Genomic DNA, 14,941 nt, shown 5'->3' on the forward strand with positions numbered 1-14,941 from the left:
CTTCTATGCTACTTGTACTGTAGCTATTTTGTAGCTCACCAGCACTGAAATTCCCTAAAACCTAGGGATTTACAGCTCCACAGCTGCTCTCTGAAGTGGGAGAGCTGTCTTTTTTTTTTTTTTCGTTTAACTACACATTTGTTTTGCATCATTGCACTGAGAAAGCAGAGCGTGAGAATAGCTATTACCACTGGATCGTATTATAAATATTTTGCTTAAAGTATGTTCCTTTCTGCAGTGCTCTCAGCTCTCTTATGAGCTTCCCTGCTTTTATATCCCTACCAGGAGCCTTGCTTCCCTCTAAGAGGGTGACAGTCCTGCAGGGTGCTCAGTGTGGCTGTGATTGACACGGGAGATATGAGGCAACCCTGTTTGGGCTCTTCCCTGTTGGTGCTGTGAGGGTGCAAGGACTGGTCCCAGCCAGGCACCCTCATGCTGTTGGGTCCCCGTACTGGTCCCTCACATGCATGGCATGATATCCTCAGGGGGAGAATTGCTCCAGCGTGGAGGAGAGAGGCCACACTTTCCTCTTCGTCACTCCCAGCCCACTGGGGCTGCTCTGAAGAAACTTTCAGATGAAGGCAAAGGCACGTGGAAACTAGTGCTTGATGCACACGGAGCAGAAGCAGTGCAACTCCGTGAAACCCGGACGGACCCACACGCTGGGCAGGGGTCAGTGGGGATCCCAGCTTTCCCGTGTCGGGGGAGTGAGGCATCTCCCTGCTCACCGGGTGGCTGGTGACATTAACAGCCAAATAGGGAAAGGGAGAAACGCAAAGCTCTTCTATAATGATTTCAAATCTACAGAGCTTGCTTTCTAAACACTGAGAAAGATCCAGGTGAATTCACTGGAACATCATTATTTTACACAGGTTGTATATTCGGGCCACTGCATATGTCATATTGGATACGGCATAATTCTGATTTAATGTGTGGAGGTCTAAGTCATGGTTTACTTCACCAGACATCAAGTATCATGTGTGAGGCAATGGGAACTGTGCTCTGCCACGCAATTATAAGCAGCTGGTTCAGTGCCCAGGGAATAGCGTGGGTTTGGGGGCCTGGTCCTCCGCAAACTTGGCAGATCCTAACGTCCCTCAGGTCCTGAACCACAGCGGAGGCAAGTGGCCCTTCTCTGTGGTGAAGCAAAGCACATCAGAGAATGATGAGGCCCCCAGGTGCTGTGGTAATGGGGAGATGCATACGCCTCCTTTCCTGCCCCAAAATGTGGCTCTTAATTTAGGGTGGTTCCTCCCTACAGCCACACTAGGGCAAGCATTCAAATTCCCAACCGCATGCAGCAGAGAGGTTTGTGTTGGTGTGCATATGCTCTCCCGCGGCCTCCCCTTTCAAAGCGAGTTTCATTATTTGGTATTAAAAAGAGGCATTGTGTTTTGGGTTGCCCTTTTTTTTTTTTTTTTTAAGGCCGTGGTAAATAAGTTAATGGGGCAAGCGGGTGGGGAGGCAGGTTTGAAAAATTACAGCTGGGAGAAAGTGAGTGTAATTGGCTTTGGCAGCCAAAATGGTTTTATGCTGCCAGACGCTAACCTAGCTCTATGCATTAGACCTTGGCTTTAATTTCCTTGCACTGCTGTCGGGAACTGGGTTGCATTTGTCTTTCTTTCCTAATAGGCAGGGATGTTAATGCTGACAGGGTTACTGCTGTTGGCTGATTGGGCCCTCTTCCCCCTCCCCGGGGTGAAGTCTGTGTCCGTACGGAAGGATTATTAGAAGGGGGAATGAGAGATTGTTTATAAATTTGCGGAAATGGAGGAATGCAGAGGCCCCAGCTTAGCTTCTTTTGTCCGCAGAAACACGCCCAAACGCACGTCACGAAAGCACTAAACGGAGCCGTAAGGAGAGGGCTCATGGGGGGCGCCGGGGGGAGAGACGGGGACGCCAACGTCAGCGCCGAAGTTTAACTTGCTGTGGGAACGCTCTCCCCATGTTTTTCTCCTCGCTCTCGGCTTCTGCAGTGGCTCACGAGCATCTGAAAGAGCGAGGCCTGTTCGGGTTGCCCCCGCCGCCGCCGGGAGCCAACCCCGCCGACTACTACCACCAAATGACGCTCATGGCCAGCCACCCGAACCCTTACGGGGACCTCCTGATGCAGGGCGGGGGAGCAGCCAGCACAGCACATCTGCACGATTACCTCAGCCCCGTCGACGGTGAGTAGAGGCCGGGCACCCCCTCGCTCGTGGGCGGCTCGTGCGGAGCTCCTGGGGGAGGTTTGGGGCAGATGTGGCTCTTCTCCAGGCGGAGGTCACTGCACGCGGTTGCTCCTTCCTGCTGAAACCCATGAGCAATGCACTCTGATTTTTGGCTTAAAAGGTTGACTCGGTCCATATACATAATATACCTAATTTAAAATATATACATTGTGGCCTTTTGGGGAGGACAGCGGGGCTGCTACATGCGTAGCAGACAGCCTGGTGTGGCGGGTAGGGCGTTGCTCCCGTCCTGGTCCCTTGGCCGTGAGTGACCTGGAGCGCGCCTTCGGGCAAGGCCCTTTGCTCTGCTTCTGTTTCCTATCCCACCCTGTCTGCCTTGTTATTTAGACTGGTTCACGTCTGGGGCAAGGACTGGCCGTCTCGCATGTTACACATGTGACTGGGCTCCGTACAAGAGACCCCCTGATCTTGGTTGGGACCTCTCAGAGCAACTGTAAAACAAATCCCTGAAGGAGAAAAAATAACGTTAATGGGGAGCTCCAGTGGAGAGGATGTGTCAGTACCTCAGGGAAGAAAAAATTGCAAGAATGTTGTATTTATACTAATATCAGGCATTATAAACCCAGAAAATTCTGGCTCATGGCTAAACTAAGTAGAAACAAAATCATGTTAGGAATTGCAATGCTGATTCACCCCCGCAGCCTGACCACTGCCCTGCTGTGATTGGTACTATTTCTGTAGAGTATTTGAGATACACAGTACAGATGATTTTTAGACCCGTTAGAAATTTCTTTCCTTTCACTTTACGCCATGTCTTGTAAGAATTGAGATTGCACAAATATTACAGAGGGTAGTTTGGGGATTATTTCTGCTGCAAGACAGAGAAGTCTCAGCTGGACTTTCAGATCTCAGCTTCTGTTTCCTGGGCTGCCTTCAGATTTGCCTGTGGATAATTGTGATTTTTGGAGTGGAGGTCTGCATCATTTCATTACTGCTTTAGGGTTTCTGTTGTTGAGCTTTTAAGATGAAAGACTTTTTGGTCTTGGTGCTTCGTAAAGTGACTGGTTTAGAATGATAAAAGCTGCTCTGGCTGTTCAGTGATAGGGGTTTATAGATATTTCTAAATAAAAAACAATTTCTTGTCTGCAGCTGCTGTGGAAGTTTTACCTGAATAGTCACTTTCTGCCATCACTTCCTACATTGATCAGGAACCTGGCTTCTAGTCTAAAATGGAGAGCACATGCTCTTTGGTAGTATCCTGCCTCTAATGTCCAAAATATATTCAGGGTTTCTCTGCTAGAAAGCAGCTGGTCAGTAAGACTGCTTTTTGTTTTCCCTCTGAGAGGTTAATCGTTGTGGGTTATAGTAGATGGGTGCAAATCGGCTCTGCCAAGTTCTCCTTGGGCTCTTGACCAAGGCTCCTTCCTCCTTGCCTCCTTATTAGTCCATCTCTGACCAGCAGTGCCTCACTGAAGTGCCAGATAAACAGCCAGGAAGGGAAGCAAACACAACTGTTTTCATGCTAGCGCAGGCTGGCTCTCAGCACACCAAGATGCCCGTCCTCTAGTTTGCTGAATGTCAGTCTTTATCTGAAGTCGTCTGAGATATTCTCTTTGGCAGAAGACTCTCTTCCTACTTGGCTTCTCCTGAAACAGCTCTAGAGTAAATCACGTAACAAAGGTCCCAGTTACGGGCAGGCACGCTCATAACCATTACTCATTGGAGAGCAAGGGCTCGCCAAGCATTTGTTTGATCGTTTAGTAAAGCTTTGTTGATCTGTAACTGGAAAGCCTTTTCTGGGCCTTCACGTGCTCTTAGTGAGATGAAAACTTTTAAACGTCACGAAGATGTGACATGAGATATCAGAAGGCTAGTTTTTAAGGATGTGAAAAGGAGCAGCAGCCTGGTGCATGTCTCTGGCCTACATGTTTGGTTTTACCCAGCAGCCCAGGGTTCATGCTGTAACCGTGTCAGTGCTCTGCTTTATCTTCCCGCACTCCCCCAGGCTGCTGAAGGTCCTGTGTCTGGCCTTGGTCCAATGCGGTATTTAAAAGCATGTTTGAAGTCAGAGAAACTTAAGCACTGCTGTTTTCTGTTTTAGTGTTTCCTAATGTCGGGTCTGGACCCTGAGGCATTGGGCTGCATTACACAGTTCAGGATTTTGCTGGTGGGTTTGATGTATTATCTCTAGTTTATCAGCCTGGCTGATAATAGAGGCCCAGTGTCAGTGCCATACATGAAGAGAGAATAATGCACTATCAAGGCTGAGAGTAAAATGGATGACTCTGAAACTCTGGCTGAAGAACTGTAGTCTCCCCTTCTGTTTAGGAAGTTTTATCAATGATTTAAATCAGTGGGGACTAAGTAAATAGTTGGATGGATAATTTAATAAAACTTCCTCTTGTGGTGCTTTTCTGAGACGAGAGTATCAGTAGCATGCATAAAACACCAATGAGTCACTGGCACACAGCATCTTACAGTCAGAGAGCCCTTTTCCTCCCACAGAGCCCCAGATTTTAAGAACTTTACAAAAAGAATCATTTTACTGGTTGCTGAAATGCAGGTAGCTCTTGCAGGAAGCGCAACAGCTGTTAAACCACACACAGCACCATCACACACTGGCAAGCGAAAAGCAAAAGAGACAGATAGGCATATAGTAGAAAATCTGGGCTATTCAGTGTCATGTCACCCCCAAACATCTGCAGGTTCATGGGAGCCCAAGACACTGACTATAACGATTCTTCCACAGACACTTACCTGGGCCCTTCTGGTGGCCTTCATTGCACCTCTTGGAGGATTCCTCTGTGACTCCTGGTTTGTCTGTGTTTTTTTCATTACATCAGATGTCTTGAGTCACAAGAAGTAGTAGGGGATCAGTGTCAGCTGGAGCTTGTTGGTACCAATTCTGTGTCAGATCCATTGAGTGTTTAAAAGGTGACTGAGCTAGGGTGTCCTGGGGCTACATCTCTTCAGCAGGGTTTTCACTGTGCAGCTATATCAGTAGTTAAACCACTAATGTAGACCAGACATAAGTTTTACGTACTGAACAGCCTGGATCTTAGGGCCAGTGCCAGTGAAAACTAAATAACCCTTGAGCTAGCTGCCTTGTTTCGTGCTGTCCATTTACATTTCTATCCTAGAAGTGAGTGCTATATGGTGGATTACTCTGGGTGACAGAGTGGTTGTACAGAGGGCAGCCGACTTCCAGTAAAAGATTGGTGGGAAGTGCAGATAAACCTGGAGGTGACTGCTGCTCTCTGAATGTATTCAGTGCATCCAGATGTTTTTTCCTAAGTACAATGGCTGTTGTCATTACCCTCAGCCCTTCAGGGAGCACTGTTTGCTCTTGAGAGGAATGGATCCAAGTTGACTCAGCGATGAGCCCTGTACATCAGAAGATCTCAAAGTACTGTACAAAGCAAAGATATTCTACCCATGGAGACCTTGAAGAGAAAGGCAATCAAGTGATCTATCAGTAGAGCAGTGGCAGCTCTAGGTTACAAGACCCAGATCTTCTGAATAAAGACTCTCATGACTGGGGCTGAAGGAAAAGCTTGTCTTTGAATCCAACACCTCTGTTTGCACAGTGCCAAAGGTGTGATTCAGTTGTCCATACTGAGTGAGGGAATGGGAGAAAAATCTTGAGTTGAAGTTATGTCCTAGCAGCATGGCACAGAGATATTCCCCCAGGTCATGAAGGCAGAACAGATGTGTTTGTGCAACTTTACAGTTACCAATAGCAGTAATTAAGCTGGGATAACCCTGCAGTGCTGTAATGGCACTTCATCCAATACTGGAGCTTGGGAGGGGATTCCTGCCCTGTTTCTTGTTGAATAGCGTAGATGTATTCTTTAAAAAAAAAAAAAAAAAAAAAAAGCCCGTGCTTCAGAAATCAAGAATCTCTTGACTCAAGAATGGTAGTTTAACTGGGAAAGAGCTTTATTCAACCCAGGATAGCTAAACAAGCCAATGGCTGGAGCAGTTCCCTGGGATGTGGGCAAATGATCAAGTAGGACTTGATTCCCCCAAGTCAAACAGTGATTCAGCCATCAGTGGCCTCTCTCAGGCACTGTTGTTTGAGCCTTTCTACTTCAAGTAAATCATTTAATAATCATCAGGGTAATAAGTAGGGCTGACAGTGTAGTCCAGTGGTTACTGCAGTTAGCAGGCATGTGTGAGAGGTGAGTTCAGGACTTTCCTCCGATGGGTGTATACGAAGTGTCTCCACTCTGTCAGGAGAGAGTGAAGGAGACCAGCCTCATGGTGGCCTGGAAAATAAGTCCCTTGCCTGGGGCCTGAGGGACTAGCAGCTCAGGATTTGCAGTCTGAATATTCTGGATCACAGATGACTTCTCCACATGAGCCAGCTGTTGGCTACTCTGGGCAGACGGCGCGCCATATAGTCTCTTCCTTAAAAACTCTGAAAGATCTTTTTTTGTTTTCTTTGTCCCAGTACAAAATGGAAAATTGCTGAAATCTCAGAAAAGGTTCAGAGAATGGGAAATGATTTCCCACCCAGTTCTAGCCAGCAATTCTGTTTTTCTCCCCAGAAAAATATGTGCAGAATAGAAAAAACGTCCCAGAGCATCCCATAAGCGCTCTGTCTGGAATCCCGCTGCACTCTGGTTTCTAAAGAATTCAATTTACATATGCAAGTTGGGTCGTCTAAACAGTTACCGTGTGGATTGGGAGTAGAAGAATGCAGCCTTGTCTTTCAGCGAGGATTTGGGGGAAACATTAGTATTCCTTGAACTGTTAAGTTGATCAGGCCCCAGGGAGTGAAGAAAGAAGGGTCCCAGGACAGCGTCTTGTGCCAGAACAAATGTCCAGCATCTGCTGCAGTCTAAGTAAGACGTGTGTTGCCACTACAGAAAGGGAGAGAGGAATAAGGAACCAGTTATGCTAAGATTGTTTGTAGCTTATTGCTGCTACTCACTGATTAAGGGATCACACTGTACTTTTCACGATATATCTACTGCCCTTGGATTTAATCTGATGACGGGAGGAGGGGGATATGTCTGTATGCTTTGGGTGGAGTTTACTCTTGCTTGCTTGGTGAATGGCCAAGGAGAGCGGTTGTTTTGATAACGCTGTCTTGATGCTGGGGCTTGGCCAGGGGATGCAGGAGAAGCAGTGGCTCTGGCCATGCTTCAGCATGGAAGCGGGGGGTGAGACATCTGCAGCTCACGTGCGATATGGGCTTGGCCATTTGGAAGCAGATTCCTCTGGTGTTCCTCAGCAATGTAGGTCACAGCAACACGGTTGTCTGACAAGAGATGGCCTGAAATTCCTGCGTAGGCTCAGATGTAGAAAGGACAGTCCTAGAGGCTCTCCCAGCTGAGTGTTTGGGTTTCCTTTCAGAAGGGCTATGCTGTCACTGTTTCTAATGTGATACGGAGGCCCGAAATCTCCCTCCGTGTTGTGTCCCTCTGATGCCCTACAGCCACGGAGAGTGCGAGAGTGGCCCAAACGGGACCGTCTGCTCCCGTCTCCCACATAAGATCCAGACACAGTCAGCCCTTCGGCACAACAGCGCTGGAAACAGCAACATGAGTAAGACCACAGGCTGCCCTGTGTGTAAAATTGTGAGACCGAACCTTTGACTTGTCACTGGCCCCTTGTGGATAAATCTAAATTTAGGAAGAAAATCCCAGGTTCTGAGTAACCCATGTATGTGATAATGTGTAGACACTGTATGGAACTGCCAAGGAAATGTTTCCTTTTTTACTAAGAAATTTGGACTTTCTTCCCAGCTCTAGGCTGGCTGGAGGACTAGGCTGGGGCATTTGGCAGACATGGCCAGCGTCACTTACAGGTTCAGCCTTGAATCCTTGCTAATTTAGAAATGGGATGTCTAAAACCTTCCAGCAGAGAAATGGCTTTCAGTTGTGAGCTGCAGCGTTTACAGTTAACTTGCAAAGATAATGTCACTGTAAAGGCGTGCTTTCTCTGTTGAAAAGTTGCTCCAGGCAGTTTTTAAAGGTTTTTAAAATACATAAGTTATGTTTATTCTCTATCATGAAGAGCTGGGCCCATGATAGCCAGAATATCTGGTTTTGCCTATGGAATGATGTGAAAAGACCAGTACATTCCATGTAAAGAACAGTAAAATGTACCTAAAATTGACTTCCTATAAAAAGAGGCAGCAGGGGGCAAGAGCCTATGGTAAAATTTTTATTGACTTATGTCGGCTGCCATCCACAACTCCATAGCCAATGCCCAGAGCTTTGGGCTCAACTTTATTGCACTCATCCTTTTGCCAGTTCACATCTGCATTTCAATCTCCTCCTAAATTTGAGAGTAGGGAGAAGGGGACAGTCTTTTGGCTTAAAATTTCCTGTGCCTCCTTTCAGGCCAAATGATATTTTTGTTGTTGGAAATCTGAAACAGTTTTGAATTCTCAGCAGGTATCTCTATCTCTTGCAAAAATAAAAAAAATCAAGCTTCCTCTATTCAGAGCTGATTCTTTTAATACACACTGCATAAATCAATAAATCAAGACCAAGGCATTAGTATTTCTAGAAATGACTGCATAGACATTGTAGCATGTTTTCCAAGTGGGAAGGAATTTGTTTAAAAATAAAGATGAAAATTCTCAAACATGGATGTCTGTAGGTTGGCTTTTAGATTCATATTTATTCCAAAGTCCATTAAGTCGGTGGAAAGCATCCGCTGACTTTAATAGGTGTTCGCTCAAAGTGAGATAGAAATAGCAGAGCAAATTGATACAGGAACACCCACCAGCAACAACGAAGGAGAACACCCATCCTGGGCATGCTGTAAATGTACGATGCTGGAAATACTGTTAAAAACCACAAGAGGCAACAGGATGGAGTCTCTCGTGGCATTGTCTAGTTGCACCCTTTTTTTCTGTATGGTCTTGGGCCTATCACTTCTTTTTGGACCTGGGTGAGAAAGAGTTTTCTCATCTCTCAGTAATTAATATTCAAGGTAAAGAGACTGAAAAAGGTCTCCATTTGAGATGGAGAGACATAGAGAAGTTAATTTTTACAAACTGAAATGCTGGCAGATAAATGGAAATAATTCTTTTAAATAAGTTCATGTTTTCTTTTCAATTTCTGACCTTTTCAGATTTTATTTTTAACTTACGATGACTTTGGGTTTCTGAAAAAACATCTTTTAGAACACCATCAGAGAAATAGCAGATTTTTTTTCTTTCAAGAATGCTGAAAGGGGATACTTGGACTGTTTGGAAACTGTTCTCCTAACATTTTTTTCCAAACATCAAAAAATTCTTAAAACCAACCCTGTTCATTTCGATAAGTCAGCATTTCTGAAAGGAAGATGAGAGGAGGAGTTTTCGTGGTAAATCCTCCTGAGGCCTCCATCTCTTGCTCTCTCTCTCTCACTCTCTGAAAAATGGATCCTATAGTCATTTACTTCTCTGAGCACAATCACTATTAAAAAAGTTGTGTGTGGTTTCTCCTTTGAAACGTCATTGGACCTCAGGCAATAGAGGATTTTGCTTATACATTCAAATGACCATCAGTCAACCCATGTTGAAAACCTTGCTTATGTGTACAGCTACGCTAATATTTATATTTGCTGCTGCCTGTTATCATTTAATGTTAGTGCTCAGTGTCCTCAGATCGGGGGATTAGATCAGGCCAATTTTATTATTGAGAATGATCCCAGTGCTGTTTATCTGCTTTTGAGTAATAATTCTGAAAAGTTTTTCTCCTCCTAAAAGCACTAATGACTGCTTCTTTGTGTAGTTAAACTCATTTTATGTCTCCCTTCCTGGGCACCTTATGCAGGCTGTCTGTGAAAAAAGAGGAATTGTTCATCCATAGCATGATTTTGGGTCACAGCTTTCCCTGAAGGCCCACGAGAGCTGAGGCCTTTGTGTAAAACATAAACCCAGCCTATTGGACCCTCTATCAAACACTGGATATAGCCCATGGTACTTGGAAGATCTAAATTAGAGCGGACACTAACGCAATGCATATTACTCGTTTAGTGCTGAAAAAGTCCCAGGCCAGCTTGCAAATCCGACAGCTTCCAGCAGAGTTTTACGTGGGGAAAAAATTAGGTACTTGTGTACACTGGGGAGGGGTGCCCACGTTGCCTGCACGTGAGGACTTCTTCCCTCTGCAAATTAATGGCGACCAATGGCTGAACCAGCACTGTGGACATAAATCATTGGAAGAACAGCGAGAAATGAGTACAAGGCTTTTCTTTCTATTTAGTAATTTATCAAGGGAAGTGGCACATTAATAAACAGATCTCCCTTGAGGGGTGGGAGTAACAGAGATAAATATGACTGTCAAATCTGGCCTGCTTCCTTCTGTTAGAAAAGGAGGAGACTGTGGGAATGCAAATGCAGAAAACAATATCTGTAACTGGAAAGATGTATATTAATTGTAGAACGGAAACACTGACAACTCAGCTGAGATGGAGCCCCGTCATACTAGGTGCAATATGTACAGAGTAAGACACAAACTCTATCTCAGGGAGCACGTCTAAATAAATGACACTGAAAAATATGGACCAGAAAGTAGAAGCAACTTATTCAAGGTCATATGGCTGGGGAGGACTGGAAACAAGACCCAGATCTCCCCAGGCCTTGCCCATGTGCTGAATCAAGATGCTTTTTTGCCAGGGCGAACAAAAAGGCAGGTTTAATTACTTTGAATCAAATACATTACTATGTTACGGACAGAGCACAGTTTTCAGCATTATGATCTGGACCCAAACCAGAGCCAAACCAAATTTCTAAACCTCGAGTTGCTCTGTTTGGCATTCTGGCAGGGCCCATGTTTCATGAACCAGGTACAAAGTTTGGGAATGCTGCAGTCCAGCCTTTAGGCAAGGCTAGCCTTCACCTAGGGAGTTCATTTGCTCTTTTTGTTTTTGCTTCCATAATGCCTCTGCAAGACTGCTGCTCCTTTTCCAGCTCCCAAGAGAAGTGCCACTCACCACGGCAGAACGGGACTGGAAACTGCCAACCTCAAGCATTAGAAAAATGTGAGTCCAGCCCCTACAAATTATGGGACAGAGTTAACAGTCTGGAGACTTTTTTTTCTTTTTTTTTTTTTTTTTTTACAGACAGTTGTGTGCTCTTTTGTGTTTGCCGCCTGATTCTCAAGTCTTCACAGTCATGTGTTTGAGGTTCTCCATGCCCTGTGAGGCTGCAAAATGTAGTTATGCAAAATACTGCAAGAAAAAATGTGTTCAGTACATATGCAACAACCTGATTTCTAGGAGAAATTCCTGGTATTGTTAGTCTTGCAGTAAAGGCATGGAAGCTAGCAGCTCTTGAAGCATTTAGATACAGGACAATAGTCACAAGAGTGCTTGGTTCAAGTGGTAACTTAGCCTTGGACTTCCAGTTTGACCTTGGGCAAGTCATTTAATTTGTGCAGTAAAGGACATTATGGGTAACAAGGCAACAGTGATACTAAGCCCCATTAATTACACAGTACTCAGACATAGTAATGACAGAGCCCCTTTGGTACACAGTTGAGTCATGGACACTAGGAGACTGAAATCCAGCCACCAGTCTCAGGGAAATGTTGACACAAACTTCTGCAAGCCAACACAAGTCAAGGAACTAATTGGTCACACTGGCAGGATATATTTTACCTCCTTGTACATCCCATTCACCCTCTCTCATGTCAACACTGTCTGCAGGACAGGAAGTTCGTTCTCTTGTGAAGTGCTGGGCTTGTATTTGGTGATATGCAACCAATAGTGATAACCATCTAGAGGAAAAGAGCTCATATTGCCGTCTTGGGAAGTTGCTGGTTACTTCACAGTCTTTACTAGAGCATATCTACAACAACCCTGCAGGGCAGCTTTCTGCAGAGACCGCCGCTGGAAAAGCCAGGTAGCAATACTGTGCTGCGCTCACCGAGGGAAGGAGCTTGAGAAGCTGAGTCCTCCGGCACCCTTGGGTGGATCATGGGGGTTATCAGCTGGAGCCTAGCATGGAGCACTGGGGAATGAATGGCCAAGTGGCATATTTTACCCTTAGAAATCTTTTTTTTAAAAAATACATGACTCATTACATGAAAGCTGCTCTTAGTGCTTTGGAGAGATGAGCAGGTCCAAACACGATTAGGGCTCAGACGGGCTTTGGATCTGATACTCTAATATCAGGGAATGTTGTGATATAAACTCCAGTCTGTGCCATCCTGCTGGTTTGCAAATGGTTTAGGCCAGGGCAGAATTTCCCCTTGATGAAGTCAGTTGTTCCAGTCAGCAGTGCTGAAATGCAGGGGGAGGCCAAATTAGTACAGTAGTAATTTGCTGTGTATTTCAGATCCACAAATGGGACTGCCAGAGTTGGAAATGACTTCATGCCTGAATGACTGACAGTTGTTAATAGGGTCCAGGCACTAGCCAGTCCCCTTGGAGGGGAAGAGCTTGAACTTTGTGCCTGAGCTGCCAAATTGGTTTTCTTAAAACTCTTATTTACTTTTGGGGCTGCTGGAGTCTCGCCACCGTGGTTAATTGGATGGTGAGCATTGTGCTAGCGCCCGTTTCATTTCTGCTCCTGCCGCACACAGATGCACACGCCGGTTCCTGAGCGTCGCCTCGCGAGCCTGCTTCTCTTGCCACTAAGTCAATGAGAATGGCTGTGCTCGCAGAAGTCTTCAGGGGCTTTTTCCCTTTTAATTTTAAGTTAATTTAGTGCTGATGAAAGGGGATGATTGACAGGCCTGTGTTTATCCTCCAAGGAGCACAAAGCAAGAGAGCGTTCCCGGTACTGCCTGACCCATGTCACTCAGCACAGACCTGAGAGGAAATCTCCGATCAAAGTGCAGCTGGTCCCTGCTCCGCTCCCGCTTCTTAACCTGCCCCTCAGTCACAGCACCAGCAGTCACGAGTGCAGTAGGTCTCAGCACCTTCCCCCTCCATTTCCCATGCGGGAGGGCCCCTTTGCCTACCCGGCCTGGGGAAGGGGTGCTCGGGCGCAGAGGACCAGCCTGCGACTTCCAGCCCATGTTGTCTGCTCCCCAGGAGCATGTTTTAGCCACACCAGCAGCGTTTTGCATTGCAGCTGGTGACCAGGGAGGCCAGTAGCGCTGGAGAGAGTGGGTAGGGGCTGAGGTCATAAGAGTCCTCCTCGCCCATGTTTTCCTGTCATTCTGCAAGGGGCCGAGATGTGGTTGGCGTCACCCTTCCTGGGAGCCAAGCTGCCGCGCTGGTAAGGTTGATGCCTAGACCTTGCAGCAAGGCATGGCCAGAGACCGTTGTGTTCAGATTTACAGGGCTGACTTTGGACGTCTAGGCCTTGATCCAGGGAGGTCTAGGGATAGCTTTCATGTCAAAATTAAGTGTGTACTGACTGTACTTGAAAACCACCCTGCGTTCCGGAGCTGGGGAAAGCAAAAGTGCTGCATGAGCTCTGGAGGCTGTGTCAGACCTCTCCTTATGTCGCCGTCCCAAGCCTTGCCCCTGCGGTGCGAGGATGACTGTGACAGTGGCAGGCTGAGCTGCTCGTTCCCATCGCCAAACGCAGGGAGTGCTGGTGTTCGAAACTCAAGCCTTGCGTGAGCATGCAGGCAAAGTCTCCCTTTCGCGCAGCCCAAATCCACGTTGTGTCACCAGATAACTTCTTTCATGCACGTGGCTGCAGGAAATGAGCAGCCTGCTGATTTTGTCTGACAAAGTTTATGCTTTTTTCCCCCCTCTCTTTCCTACAGTGTCACGGTTTTCAAGCCCACGGGTGACTCCAAGATTAAGCCGAAAGCGAGCCCTCTCCATCTCCCCACTGTCCGATGCCAGCATTGATCTTCAGACAATGATCAGGACCTCCCCAAACTCGCTCGTGGCGTATATTAATAACTCCAGGAGCAGTTCTGCGGCAAGCGGCTCGTATGGCCATTTATCTGCAGGGACAATAAGGTAAAGCTTTTGGAGCAGCTCTATTCAGCTACGTAATCGTCTCTCCAGCAGGACTGAAACTCCAGCAAGGAAAACATTCGCGCTCTGGCCCTTCCTTGAAACCTCTGCTTTTGTACACTGGGATTGTGTCCTGTATTAAACCAAAGCCCCCATCTGGTTTTACGCATGTGGAAGGGTACTTCAGAGTATGTGGGGGTTTTTTGCTGGATAGAAATATTGGTTTCCAGGTTTCTAGTAATTAGAGTATGGTCATGTCTCCTCACAAGCAGAAATGGAGATTAAGTTTGTCCAATAAAATGCTCACTGTGAATGGTTCAACTGATAAATCCTCTGATTTAAGAGATTGCCCCAAAGTATTGTCCAAATTATTGGCCACAATTGTTAAATAAATAAATAAATAAATAAATAGTTGCCTGGATGGATTTAAGACCTAATTCTAAAAGCATATTTAAAAAAAAAAAAATTAGCCCTTGAGTAAAGTTTTGTTCAAATCTTAATTAAAAAGCACTTATACTAGGCAGCTCACTGTTGTCAATTCCTGCCGTGATTGCTTAACCCAAGTTTCACAGTGTTATTATTCTTTTTATTACTTAACGGTTAAATATGTTAGTTCTAATTTACACTGTTTTTGCAAAGCAAGGGTTTATAAACATCATGCACTCCTAAAATTTGTAGGGGAAAACAGAGGCATTGCTATTAGTAACTGTTACATTAATTTATCAGTTACTTTATCTGGCAGCATCTTTTAGATAGAAGTTAACTGTAGTATCTAACATAATGCTGTCTTAAAGAAATTGCAACTCCCTGTCTGCGAATCACATTTTTCTTCCCCTGTTGCCTGCTGTCCTTAACTGGGCACACCTATAGCATCTCATCTTGTACTTAGATTTCAAGCT

General features: G+C 45.8%; 1 protein-coding gene across 7 annotated transcripts in view; it reads left to right on the top strand.

Annotated features, from left to right (window-relative positions):
• GLI2 (GLI family zinc finger 2) overlaps window positions 1-14,941 on the top strand; it is a 205,656-nt gene that overhangs the window by 161,016 nt on the left and 29,699 nt on the right. For 6 of the 7 annotated variants that reach the window (XM_067299278.1, XM_067299283.1, XM_067299282.1 and 3 more), the window contains exons 5-6: window positions 1,977-2,168; window positions 13,844-14,045. In XM_067299278.1, the coding sequence (XP_067155379.1) occupies window positions 1,977-2,168; window positions 13,844-14,045 (394 nt within the window). Of the gene's footprint in view, window positions 1-1,976; window positions 2,169-10,952; window positions 11,160-13,843; window positions 14,046-14,941 lie in introns of those variants that run through there. The other variant, XM_013960641.2, reaches the window with a different exon arrangement.

The sequence above is a fragment of the Apteryx mantelli genome, chromosome 6 (assembly GCF_036417845.1).
Source record: "Apteryx mantelli isolate bAptMan1 chromosome 6, bAptMan1.hap1, whole genome shotgun sequence".
In the NCBI taxonomy this organism is placed as follows: Eukaryota; Metazoa; Chordata; class Aves; order Apterygiformes; family Apterygidae; genus Apteryx; species Apteryx mantelli.